Consider the following 14362-nt stretch of genomic DNA (forward strand, 5'->3'; position numbering starts at 1 on the left):
TTCGTTTTTCAGCATGGGAGGAGGGTGAGAAACTCACTCTCCTCCCTTAGATCCCCCTGCACCGATCACACCATCTGTGCCTCATCGGAGGACAGGATATCTGTTCAGACCCTGCAGGGGATATCCTGTCCTCCGATGACCTTTCGGGTGACGTCAGCAGGAAGGGAATGCCCGATCGCGCGATCCGCATTTAAAAATGTAACAATTTTCCGGCTTTTGTGCCGGAAGCTGTTACATCAGATCGAGCAGCAGAAAGCCAGCGATGCTGGCTTCTGCTGTCAGGAGGCAGTCCAGTCTGTCAAACGACAGCCTGATCTCCCGTGCAGGGCAGGACGTACTGGTATGTCCATAGGGGATTCTTGGGATGCGTTTTTTTGGACGTACCGGTACGTCCATAGGGGACTGAAGGGGTTAAGCTAGCATAATATGAGCCTCCTGTCTTTAATGAAATTCCAGTCAAGAGACTATGCTGTCAGGTCATCTAGGGATGAAGGGTTCAACAGCACAATGCTAATTTTGCATCATAATATCTTGATATTATTCTAAATACAGGTCACAATAGGGAATAATCAAAAGCTAAGAGCTGCACATAGACCACCCGCCTTGTGCACATTTGCAATAACATCACAATAAGTTAATTTTGTTTAGGTAACGGTGTCCCATTAGACTAAATAAGCAGCAGGCAGGTAGATCCATTATTTATAATTAAGAAAAAGTGGCAAGTAGATTCATGAACACCTCCTGGCAGAACGTTCCACACATTTGCCAATTTCATAGTTACATAGCATTTATGCCAAGTTTGCTATAGCATGTTTGTAAATTTAGTAGCACTTCTTCTACCTGTCCTTTCCATCTACAGTAGCATTTGGAAGTTGAGAACCTGTGCCAATGCGTTTATGCCTGGTTACTGTGTAAGTAACTGCTGTGCCACTGACACAGTTCTTCAGGACTGAAGCAAATCAAAGCAAAACATGTTTTCTCTCCAGAAGGGCTTGAATTAATTGAGGAGGTGGACAGACACATGGCAGATTATGCATCTGAGTAGGAATATAAAGCATGTTAGTCACAGATATATTATTACAAAATAAGGTCAATCTTTACTTAAAAAACAGTTTAGAGATGGTTGCTGACTGCTGGTGTATCATAGTACCCACTGTACAACAAAACTGTTAGCATTACTATGAAAACAATGAAAGAAATGTTGCTTTAGGCCTTTATGCCCTATTAAAGTACACAGTTTAGTTTCCTTAGCCATTAATGTAGGCAGATTGTGAAACAGGTTGTATAAAAGTAATCTGAAGATGTTTGGATTTCAAAAGCATCCGGAACAGCATCACAAACATTCTAGATAATGGAAACCAACAGCCATTTTAGAACCATTTATGAGAATTTCTCCTGCAAGAAGGTTTAGACTGTCCTTGTACAATCCATATTTCAGTGCATCAGAAGACACACTCCTCTCATATCTATGGGGAGTCTGGCCCCCTACCTTCCAGGGACTATTTCAATGTAGTATGCCATGTTGAATAATGTAGACATGGATTCCAAACTGCCCTTCATGTTGCAATTGGAGGAGGAGTTGGACAACACAATCTCAATTGTGCCCTCTTGAATATGCAGGGTGTACCTAAGAATGTGTCCCACTATAATACGTCTAGAAAAATATTCTATAAATGGTGCTTGGTACCAGCAAAATCGTCTAAAATGTTTGCAGAGGTGGAGAATCAATGCTGGACATGTTGTGGGGAAGTAGGACCAATGCCGCATGTCTGGTGGGGCTGTGCGATGATCTTGCAGTGTTGGTGGGAATTTCTTTAACTGATTGAAGAGCTGCTGTCTCTTCATAACATGGCCTCACCGAGCACAGAACGTATCTGGCATGAGTGTTGGAAATGTGGCTTGTTATATCTGATAAGGGCATGGTTTGCACTGTGATGCAAGAGTATGGCAATGTAAGGGTTGTGACAATGCAAGCTGTATTTATCTGTGATAACTGTCTTTTTTATAAAAAAATAAATAAGTCAAAAACTGTTAGATTAATAAGAAAAATAATAATTAGTAAATTACACACACATAAACATATCAATGTTGTCACTGAGGTTGCATACCCTCGCTAACAACTGGCACAACTAAAAAGCACATACTTGCAAGATCTTGTATATTAGTGAATATATAAGTTGTTTTGTAGTGCTAGCACGCAACAGTATACAAGTGAAGTCCAGTCTGGTCAGCTGAGTTAAAGGTTAACTTGCTATTGAATGGTCGGTAAGGTGAAGTGCTAAACACGGTTGGCCACAATATCAATTACGATCTTTCTATACAAATGATATTCTCAATATACTATCTATGAATCATTTCAATTGTGTAGTAAATCACTGTAAATATAATAGTCTGAGGCGTAACAACTGGTAATTATATGTCTGAGCGATATAAACTGCTTGTCGTAAAATAAACACCACATTAAGATGTCGAAAACAAAGAAAAGGTTACACAACAACAAAAGCTATTGGCTTTATAGTTTTGTCAAAGAGCATAAGCTCTCATTGTGCTATCAAGACCTGGGTTTATCATGTCACAGTAAAAGCTAAAGCCACAATGATAACCACGTATTAATAACGGAGGCATCACCGAAGAACAGAATGCAGGTACTCACCGCTCTAGTCTCATAGAGGATAAGCTTCTGAATACCACTTATGATGGGAGCAGCATGAGGCATGATGAGATGAGAGCTGTTGAACTGTGCAAAAAAATAAACAGATGCAATATTGCTTAGAGCTCACAACACAATATGAACGTCATCAAGAGTTAACAGTCTATAAACATGCTAAAAAAAGGTAGAACAAAGTGGTTTGGCAGTAACGTCAAATTTAAACAGTTGTACAACCTACCAGACTTATGGTGAGCCTTGTTTTGTTTAAAGTATACTTTTTCATCAGCACCACACACAAGGTTTGTTTCAGACTTGAATGTTTTAATTTCTAGGTGGGGAAGCAATTGTATACAATTCTGTGGTGTCCATTCTCTTCTTTTTTTATAGTCAACTATTTCTGCATCATTAAGGTCATCAGTCAAGGTTAAATTGTAACAAGCCTCTCCTTCATTATAATGTTGTGGTTTATATTCTCATATCGCTAGTATAACATCGGCACTGCTAAAGTGCTCGTGTGTGACAAAAAGAAGTCTGTGTCTATTCAATAAACACCTATCGGAACCCATGACTAGGTGTAAGACATAGAAGCAGCCAAGTCATGATGGGATAAAACAAATGAAAATTATAATGCTTTTGTGGATCCACACATTATTACTGTTCGCAATACCCAGTGTTTTTTTTTATCTCTCCACCTGTGTAGTTTCCACTATGTACCTTCACTATTTATTAAGAAGAGCCCACACTGGCAGGTTCCTCCAGCTAGAGTGGCTGAGCTGGCCCTACATCCCTGTGTAGTGCATACATTAATGGGTGAGGTGATTTAGGTGGTCTCACTGGTTTAAATACACATTATGGGGGACCAGCCAAGCTCCATGGGCCTTCATAACACATAGTGAAGTCAAGGAGTTGCCACCACAGGCCTCCTGCAGACTCTACTCCCTATTCTTCCTTTAGCAAATAATCCCCAAAGAGAGAGATTGAGTTTTACCATTCCAGTATGGGTTATTCTGTTTTTGGGGCTAGAAGGGCAAAATAGGATTTATATCTCTTAACCATGCACTTAATAACAGTACAGAGTAAAATATACGGTATTGGCCTGATTATAGGCTGCACCCCCCCCCTTTAAGTATTTAAAGAGGGGGTGCGGCCTATAATCAGAGTTTAGTGCAGGGATACGCAATTTGTATTGCCCGATGCTTGGGACATGCAGTTCCGGGCAACGGGCAGGGTTTTTTCTTCTTTTTTTATTTAGCCCAGCTGCGGGTAAGCAGCAGGGTTAAGATCCAGGTCCCCCGCAGCGCTGCAGAGGACCTGTATCCTCCTCTCTGGTAGCCGGTGGACGTCTGCGCGATGCAGACAACCTCCGCTGCTGCTGGCACTTCCGCCAGGGCTTCTATAACAGAGCGCCTATGTTACATGACCTGCCAGTGCTCCACCCTAGAAGCTCCAGCGGAAGTACCGGCCAGCAGCAGCAGAAGTTGTCTGAACGAATGGCGGAGAGGTTTACCAGCTGCCACAGAGAAGGATCCCCCGCAGCGCTGCAGGGGACCTGTATCCTCCTCTCTGACAGCAGGTAAGCATCTGTGCAATCCACGCAGACAACCTCCGCTGCAGCTGGCACTTCCGCCAGGGCCTCTATGACGGAGCACCCGCATAGAAGGCCCGGCGGAATTGGCGAGCAGCAGCAGAGGTTGTCTACACCCATCGTGCAGACGTCCACCGGCTGCTACCGCTAGACACCAGGGAGTCTGGGGATGCATTGGTAAGTTGGGGGGGGGGTGGAGTGGCATATATGGGGGACATAAAGCATATTAGGAGGCGGAGTGGCATTTCTGGGGGCTGAGTGTCAAATCTGGTGGGCAGAGTGGAATATCTATAAGTAAGGTGCATTATGAATTAAGGGGGGGGCTAAAAATGGCTATTGGTTTTGCAAGTTTCTGTTTGTGTATAACATATGCTGACTAACTGCTTAATAGATACCAAAAATGTTAAAAAAACATGTATTCCTGTTCATTAGATAAAATACTGTGTTACCATTCCACTAATGTGTGTTTTTTCTTTAAAAATACATTTTTCTTTAAAACAACACTATAAGGCTGTGTTGCGATATGTGTTTGCAGCACGTCTCTACTGCTAAAAATAATTAAAACAATAAATTAGGAGCAAAGCCAAAAGACGTAGCTTTAAACTGACTCAATTTTTTTGATGACTCAACAAAGCTAGAATTTCATGCCTACTATACAACCACATGGAGTATTCTGGCACCTCATAATTAAGCAAATAATAACTGCAAATTTTATGTTGGCCCAGAAAAAGGAAAATAGAAAGCTCACAACCACTCCATCTATTCTAAACCAAATTCCATTTCAAGCAATTAGATTTTGTTTTGTAATTATACAGAATTAAAATAAATACTAATGTAAAATATGCATAAAAATTGTATACAGTGCTTACTCATATAATAATAGCTACCAACGTAGGGATTACAGTCTTAAAAGACAGAATGCCCAGAAATATGTCATTTTAAACCATGTTAAGTAGTAATGTTTTTTACTGATACAAACACAGTAAAGTATGTTTTAAAATTGTTTATTTTCAGTGCAGGTATATAATTAATGGTTGATAAAAATTAAAACCATGCTACACCTGCACTACATAAACATCAATCAGTACAGTTATACTTTATATAATTGCTGGTTAAAAAAGGCGACTCGGCAGATTTTAGTTATAACAAGACTAAATTCCAAGGATCAATGCGCGTTTAGTTTATTTTACATAATTTAACTTAATTTGGCAAAACTTTAATCTCAAACGAGGTCCAGAAGTTTGCTTTAACCTTATAAGAAACACACTTTTGTGTGATATTTCACCCTTTCGGGGATCTCTTGAGTCCAGACGAGGACCTTCTTTGCTTTCTTGTGCCTGGAGGGATACCAAACAGATCCCACTGAGGCCAAAACATCTGTTTGGGGTTGTTATTCCCTTCCTACTGAGGAAATCTGCCTCACATTTAGGTTCCGGACTGCCCATGGGCAGGATTAAACTGATTTGTCACTTTCCTCTGTAACCAAAAAAAAAAAGAGCTAAGCCGCACTGTAGGACAAGCTGCTAAGAGGCGGCTGTCTGTTCTTGGTGAACATCCCAAACTTGGGTATTACAGCTAACCCCTGGTCATCAGTCTCAATCAATTTGGTTATCAAATGTAGCTACTACCCAAGCAACCATTTATTAGAGAAGCCGTCCAGCACCATGGAAGAAATCTTGCCTAATGAATGTAATGTGTCTTGTATGTTCTCAAAAGCATTTTCTTCCAGTGTGGCATCCTATCTGTAATGCCACAAACCAACAAGAAACTAAACGTACCAATGAATCGCATAAAGAGTATCTCTAATGTGCCATCTGTCATCATAAAATGTCTGGCGGAATCTGTTGAGATAAGCGGAAGTCTCTTATCCAAATGCTGGTTATATTTTAGCTATGGCCTAATGATATCATTGCTATGGCCTACACCTAATTTTTTGCCTTTCCATACTTGTTCTACTGTTACCAGCTCCCCGTTTTGAATTTATTCCTTACCTCCAAGAAACTGCATGTTTAGCTCAAGCTACTTAAACATTTTGGACCAACAAGACAAATGCCTCCTCTTTTACACGTAGGAGACAAACAATGACTTTGTGCTTTACATCTTTGTCTTCAAAGGTCACACACCAGTAAATCTTGTAAAGACTTTTTAAATCCACCTGCATTCTAATTTAAATATTCTCCCGATATTTCATACCCTTTATTTGTGTACTTATTGAAGTCCATCCTGCCCAAGACTCTTCCTGTCTGCCATGTTGTTGTTTCGTGAAATAAACTGCTGGGAGCTTAAACCCAACCTCTTTCATTTTAATATGACATTCACTTGTTCAGTTGGCTAGACTGCGATTGGCCATTGGAAAATGGGTTGCACCAAGGTTCAGTTCTGAACAAAGCTGCTGGAAAAGAATAGATGCACAAAAGACCAGATGGTACTGGCTGAAATCAGGAAGCAGCCACCAGGAAAATGCATGACCACCATATCCGAGTGAAGTTCGACTAAGTAGAGAAATGGATTATTGGATCAAAGAACTGCACTTATCTCTGTAAAAAGAAAATTGCTGTACTCTGATGGACTTCACTGTAAAGCCTACGGTTCTAACCATTCTGGTGAACCCTTTCCCTTTACCCATGATCCTTTCTTTGTTTGTTCTCTTCATGGATCTAATCAAGGCATGATATCTTATCCAAGAGCCATGCAACATGCAGCTGGAGAGGAGGCACACATTTTGGACTTGACTATTGTTTTCTTCAGCCCAGTCTCTCGTGTTGCCATGGTATTCTTGCATGTAAATATACTTAGAATAGGATAAAAAAATACTTTCTAAAACATCAGTGTGGTAAGACCTGCAGTATTTTTGCATGTTTTGAGCACAGACACAGTTGTTAAATAAAACAGAAGTATTCATTATGAGATGTCCCTGGGTCTTTCATGCCAAGCATGACCAACGTGTTTGCTTTTAGACTATTTAATTCTATTTGTCACTTTAACACTGGACATTGCTTTGGTTCATATGGCAATGAAATCAGCCCTGTATTTTAACTGCACATTAGGTTCAATGGTGAGGATGCTTTTCATTTTTGAAAAAAATACAAGTTCATGAGTGAAACAAGATAAGCTGTTTTTTTTTATTTTTGCTTTTGTTGCTGGTATTTTGTAACAGTCATTCAGCTCGTAAGGCCTGTTGGCCACTTTAATTACAATAGGTTGTACGTTATATTTTATTGTCAGTGTTTTGGCCGCAGATAGAAATTCTTATATTTGGCCATTAAAATCCACTTTTTTTTTTTAAAGAGTTCTTGGAGTGTGTTGAATAAGACAAGTAAACACTCCAGTATCAATCATTAAAGCGGTTGCAGAATTATAACAGCCATGACAAACTTGGTATAGGTATTACCTGCAACCCTACATCTGCTTCCCCTGCCTCTCCACAAACAGGACTAGCATGCACCAAAAGGCGTGAAGGTCTGTTTATTTTATACCCGGCTAGCACACTCACCTGGGGCACGCGCGGTGACGTCACACAGGAACAGAACCAAGCGAGTTCTATACTATTGTTCCATCTTCATGCATACAGCTGGTACAGGGAAGTGGGCAGCTGACTAGAGTTCTAAACAACACGAGACACCTCTTCTGTGTCTGCAATGCAGGAGTCATTTTGTCGAAGCCATTCTCATAAAGATAAACCGTTATTGCGCTCCAGGCAAATGGCTACCTCGGAAACACTTAAGGACGGCGCTTGTAGCTAGTGTCAGGTGACATGCTTTGCTCTCTAGTGTTTACAACGCGAGTAGCGCCGCAGGCACTTTAGCGTTTCGTTTTTTTTTCTACTATGGCATTACTTTCCAGTTGTACATAAGCTGCAGAGGAGATAAATACGGACTTGTTTCCAACTTCTACATAATGATTAGCGGACAGCTGTGCATAACATTATATTGCTTAGTGGTTTGATGGTTATTAAACGCGAACATGTGCAATTAAAATGTACGAGTGTATGTATGTAAATTAGTTATTGGTCACTGCATGACAACAAGTGCGAGTGGCCAGTGGGTGACCATCGGTAGGAATGGCTCCATCCGTTTAAAGAGGCCGGAGCCAGTGGTTTAGTTTATGGAAGGCGGGGTTTGTTGCCCGGGAAACGGTTGGGATGAAGGGACGTCAACAAATCAGTGCCGATCCACAGTGAGGAGAGTGCGGGGAGCAGCCGTGAGTATCACTGTGAGCCACCCCAAATTATTACAGCTCAGGGCAGACGCATAGGGACAGACTTGAGAAAAACAATGGCTTCCCAATCCCAAAGTTCTGTCAAAGTGATGCGAAATTTGCACTTGCGACAATTGCTAACCCCGTTGGGTAACCGCAGCGCTGCTTAGTCATCAAAAAAAGCACCAGTGTTGGAAAACGTACATTTTTTTCAGTTGTATTGCCAATCTGAGCCAAATTTATAATGGCGTTGCGACTGCCCTTGTTTTATGTCATTATGATGTGGCCATGCGGGTCTTACAGATATAGTGAGTCCAGAAGATATTTATCCGAATACTTTTAGCGTAGTGATTAAAAATATATAATTCCATTAAATGTGTCAGATCATCTATGTGTGTGTCATTTTATGCAATACATTTGGGATGTTTTAAATCATTGTACCAGTAACGGCAAAAGCAGTGGTGCTATAATACACCGCAATAAGTTGGGGAGAATCATGGGCATTGGAGGCAGCAAAAGGAAAAACTGAATTTCAACTAAAAATGAATGTGTTTAACGACTCAATCTGTCTATAACATCTATCACTAGTCAACGTGAAGACATACTGCTCATTTACACAGAATTGATCCAACTTAATAATAATGGGCACGTGGGTGAATACATAGGGCTCCCTCTGTTTAAGAAAGCCCCATACCCCAATCGATATATCATGAAAGATAACGGGACGTAGGCAAATAACATGCAGGGCTATACATATATATATATATATATATATATATATATATGTATATATAAACATATTTGTGTACTTCAAGTTACATATGGGCTTCAGTGGGAATGAAACCTCGCTTTTAGTGATCTCTTCGGTGTTTTAATCACATAATGTAAAATGCTGTCCATTTTTTACATTAATGTTATACTCATGGATTGTATATAGTCTGTTGCGTTGTGTAGCTCTTTGCATAACGTAGATTCTGTTTTCAGTGACAAACATTGTTACACAGTGACAATACGTTCAAAATATGTTGAGAAAGAAATTGCAACAACATGGTGTGATTTTCAGTTTCTTTATCTTTTTTTGATTGAAAGAAGGTAGAATCTCAAAGTTTATTTTTATTAAATACTTTTTTCTCCGAATAAGCTGAGAGGTTGTATTTTTTAGTGCAGACAAATATTAAATGCAGCAATCAGATGAACAAGAAATGTCACAGTCATTGAGTTCATCAGATATTTGTATGGGAGTAGTTATAGTTTTATAAGAATGTTTGTTTGAAACTTTATAGCATGCGTTGTCTAGACATATGTTTTAGTCTTAAAAGCAGAAAGAAACAGGCAGACTAGACTGGCCAAGTGGTCCTTATCTGTTGAAAAACTCAGTGTTTCTATGTTTTCCATGTTCCAGTTGGTTAAATTTCATTGAAAATGTGTTTCAATTTAGGATTTGGACAATGGGCTCTGAAGAGAAAGCAGCCTTACTCCCACTTGTAGACACATTTGATGAAGATGAAGCCGAGAAAGCATTTCTTCTCTCCAAACCCACATGCTTTCTGATCGTTGGGAAACCCGTAAGATCCAATCATTTTTATTTTATTTATAAATAAATAAACATCCTACTGGAATAATTCACGCTCGGTTAATACCAAATACACATATCGGCGTTTATCATTGATGTCTATATTTTTAGGGTGCTGGAAAGACCACTCTAGGGAGGAAGCTGTCACAGTCTTGGAAATGCATTTTTATTGAAGGTAATGTACCCATTGTAATGTACTTTTCTAGTAGTTGGTCTACACATTATTACATAGCCATGCATTGTGTTTATAGTTTAGTGTAAACCAAGGCTTTTATACTTCTTGTGCTGAAAATATTTGGAACATTTGTACTCATAAAAGGTGTTTGGGCAACCGCTTAAAGGGGCCCCCAATTCTACTCATCTTATTAGTACGTCTGCAATACAGCATCCCTTCTTTCTTCTCAATATCTTTGTCTTCTCTGTCCACCTTAGTCGGACAGAGGGGCCAAGCACTGGTGGTCTGTGTAAACTACCAAGACCCTGGGCAGCTGCCCCTTTTGTCTCACATTAAAGATTGTTGCACATAATGGTAAAAGCAAATAATTGCATTAATTTGTTCTGTAGATTATGTGATGAACTAGTGCACATTGATATGCCTCTAAAATCACTATTTTATTTATTATTATTATTATTATTATACTTTATTGATATCTGTTCAATTTTATCTCCCACTCTAGCGGTTTATTTACGTGCAAAATATTTTAAGTATTCTGCGCTTTTAATTGATTCCATTATTGTGGATAGGATGCCATTTTATTAAGAATGTACGCAACTCACCACCCTTTTCTTACATTTTCATGAACATCTAGCTAAAGATCTAATTAATGAACACATTCAAAGGGAAACCGAGCTGGGCGTTAAGGTATGTACAATGTGTGTTCATTATGGGTTACACCAGCGTACTATTTTAAAAAAGCACCGCAGAAATGTTAAAACAGTTTGTGGATTTTCCCACAGTAGAAGGTTCCCACAGCAAGGTTGGATGTTATTAGCATTTGTATTTCTGGTTGGATGGTCTTTGGAAGGATTATAATGAGGTTTTGGAGTTTTGTGTACATGCCGATGTCTTACTTAGATGTTTTACAGTTAGTATTGCTTTTGACTTGATAAAGGGAGGTTCATACTCTTGAAAGTTTGTCCTTAAAATGGAATGTTAGTCCAGTAAAAAACATATTACTTTATATTGTACATCTACACTAGTGGACAAACACAGTTACCCCCAACTACATAAATGTATAAAGTGTATATCTGTAAGGCAGATACCATCAAAAAAGCACCACCAAAGCATTAAATATTAAAATATATAAACTGGAGATAAAATGTTTTCTTTCCCTGATACATAAATTCATGTCATTCAATCTACTTTGGTTTAACATACAGATTCAGGAGATTCTTTATCAAGGTCAAAATATCCCTGAAGAGCTAGTAACACAGTTAATGATAGAAAAGATTAATTCTGCAGAAGTTGCCCATCTTGGTAAGTTCCTACATATTAAATGTTAATTTCATCTATAAGCAATTGTTTGAAATCCAATATTGAAAATGGACACAAAAAACTATTTCAAATTTTTTCTTTGTTACAGGCTATGTGCTATGTGGCTTCCCATCTCTTTCTGAAGAATATATAAGGATTCCAGAACAGATTGCTCTAATAAAAAGCTTGAAATTAAAACCTGATGTTATCATCAATATCAAGGTAACTGCGAAGGGCAATGTTAATTCTACAGTATAGACAATTATATGCTTCCAACTTTGTGGCACCGGTTTAGAGAAGGACCTTTCCTTTTCTAGCAAAATATGGTTTGATGAGTTTGGTGTGGAGAAACTTGAGCGGCCTGTACAAAACCCAAACCCAAAGCCAGGTCTTCTTATCCAGCAACTCCATATTAATGCCCATGTTTTTAGAATGCGATGTCCAACAAGCTCATATAGGTGTGATGGCCAGGAGTCCACATACTTTTGGTCATATAGTCTAAATATATGCATATTTATATAATGATTATAGTATTGTATGATACCTGCTCAATGGCCAATGGGAAGATGCAGTTTGTGGCACTTTATTTGATCTTTTCCTTGTCGTACAAGAGTCTCACAAGACCCTTTATGTCATTACCTTGAACAATAATTTCCAAAAGCCTGAAATTTAACTCAAAATTGCAGGATTCTTTGTCCAATATAACACCTCTTACTATCATGTTGTGAAGGTAGATTAGGTATTTTAGATGCAGTTTCCATATGTGGAAATCAAGAAGAACATATGTGAGTATACTTCATTGAGACCCACATCTGTTCCTCTAAGTATAAACCAAAAGGTCCCCATTGATATGTATTGGAGGGTTAATTATCAGGTGTTCACAGAAAGTCTGTAGCTAATTCTCTAAGTACTTTTTCAGAAGTTCACAGAAATATTTTGTGTTTTTAATCAAAAGATCATTTCATCAAAAGATCATTTTCTTTATACTTTTAGAAAATGTTCTTAAATGCCTGAATTCTAGGAAATACCACTGAGTCATTTTTCTCTGAATGTACTTGACTTGTCTTAGTAAACTGGGTAGTAGATAATACCCCTGTTATATGTGTAAAAACATATGAAGCACACAGCATAAAAAGAACAGATTTTCACAACCGAAAATACTGTACTAAAATGCACCTTCCTAAAAAAACCAAACACCCTGATGTGTTACTGAGTTATACATTACTGCTCGACTCAGAGGATGTTTTCAAATATGGAAAGAAAGTTTTTCAATAGATAAGCATCCCTACTTGCAAGCAAAGGTAATATTAAGAAGAATGTTTAGTGATCAGCACAGCCCTCACCTGTTTTCATCAATAATGCCACATTTTAATGAAAATGTATCAAAACATTCAGTAGGATGGAAGGTGTAAACAGGCTATCCATGTGAATGTCAAAGAACCCTGTGAGATAAAATCAGGCATTTAAATGCTATGTCAAATACATGTTTGTTCAGAACGGATATATGTAAACTAACTGCTCTGTGGCAAACTCCTTACATCCAGTTCAACTGCAGTCCTAATTACTTCCATCTTACTACTCAACTTGAGTTAAGTCTCTGGTCATGTAACCAAAAGTACTGGATATCCAGTACACTGGTCACGGTCCTTGCTTTTCTTGCATTTCTGATTTTGGAAAAAAGAAATAGCTCTGCTGTAGGGTACATCCTTATGTTTAATAACGTGTCGTATTGCCTTATAACAGTGCCCAGACAAGGATCTGAGTAAGAGACTCTCTGGCCGGAAACAAGACCCGGTCACTGGCTCTGTTTACCAGCGGGAACAATGGGATCCTGCCCTAAGGGATAGAGTAAAGGAATCCCAAGAGGGAGAAGAGGAAGAGGGTGAAGAAGAACAGCCTGAAGAAGAGGTAACATCATTTCAGATGCTTATAGATTAGGTACTATGGTTTCGTAAATGGTCTCTATGCTACATCACTTGAAAAATTGAGGCATAAGTATGCATTATTCCGGACCAGCTTGTTCTCCACCAAGTATATGTTAGAGTTGTATCTTTATATTGCATAGTGATGTCAGGGAGCTAAAATGTTGAACTTCATGTTTAGTGTCGCTAAACTGGGTCATTAAAGGTTAATTGTGTAAATACGAAATAAACTTTTAGTAGGATCTCTAGCTTTCACCATATCCTACATTTTATAACTCCTATATAGTGGTGTTTACAGGGTAAATCATATATTAGAAGCTCACCTTGGGTGTATACCATGGTCTGTGTTTCTACTTATGTGGCGAGATGCCTTAGACCAGTGGTTCTCAACCCGTGTATCCTCAGGACCCACATTTGTCTTTGGTCATTAAGTTGTGACCCAAAAATAACCTCAGAAAAGATGAGGGAGTGGAAAGGCTGCCCGTGGGCTGCAGCAGGAAGAGGGGAGGAGCAATTAGATAAAAACTTTATTCAGCTCCCACGAGGAGCAGACAGTGACCGCAAACCAATCAAGCAACTTGCTTTGCGGTCGGGGAGTAATGCTAAAGTACATGCCGGACTGGACGCTGCCTGATGGCCCTGATTGTTGCAGCCGCGGTCCTGACAGCCTGCTGCACGCACCTTGCCGTTAGAATGTGTAAGGCAGCACCAGGAAAGTGAAATTTACCCAGTATGCCTCCGGACTGGCCCTGACCCTCCGCGACCCACTGAAGACATGAAGTTGAGAACCACTGCCCTAGACCTGATCCAGCACAAGACCTACCTTGAGCAGGATCATCTCTTCCTCGTGCTGTGCACCCTCAGTGTGGGGTACTGTCATATGATACTCCCAAAGATGCACTATGGAGGGGAAAAAAGACTAGGTACGCTGCAAGCAAAATGCAGACCAATGTAGTGTAAA

The 14362-nt window shown here is 39.4% G+C and overlaps 2 protein-coding genes across 2 annotated transcripts in view; one reads left to right on the forward strand and one right to left on the reverse strand.

Annotated features, from left to right (window-relative positions):
• Positions 1-7837, reverse strand: part of FIG4 (FIG4 phosphoinositide 5-phosphatase) — a 142029-nt gene extending 134192 nt beyond the window's left edge. Inside the window, exons 1-2 of the mRNA XM_053460039.1 lie at positions 7729-7837; positions 2654-2737 (exon numbers count right to left, since the gene is read on the reverse strand). Of these exons, the coding sequence (XP_053316014.1) occupies positions 2654-2716 (63 nt within the window). The 5' untranslated portion in view covers positions 2717-2737; positions 7729-7837. The remainder of the gene's footprint in view (positions 1-2653; positions 2738-7728) is intronic.
• Positions 7838-9876: 2039 nt separating this feature from the next.
• The window catches only part of AK9 (adenylate kinase 9), a 31922-nt gene continuing 27436 nt past the window's right edge, over positions 9877-14362 (forward strand). Inside the window, exons 1-6 of the mRNA XM_053459835.1 lie at positions 9877-9997; positions 10117-10180; positions 10815-10867; positions 11386-11482; positions 11589-11701; positions 13223-13387. Of these exons, the coding sequence (XP_053315810.1) occupies positions 9881-9997; positions 10117-10180; positions 10815-10867; positions 11386-11482; positions 11589-11701; positions 13223-13387 (609 nt within the window). The 5' untranslated portion in view covers positions 9877-9880. The remainder of the gene's footprint in view (positions 9998-10116; positions 10181-10814; positions 10868-11385; positions 11483-11588; positions 11702-13222; positions 13388-14362) is intronic.

The sequence above is a fragment of the Spea bombifrons genome, chromosome 3, assembly GCF_027358695.1.
Source record: "Spea bombifrons isolate aSpeBom1 chromosome 3, aSpeBom1.2.pri, whole genome shotgun sequence".
NCBI lineage: Eukaryota > Metazoa > Chordata > Amphibia > Anura > Pelobatidae > Spea > Spea bombifrons.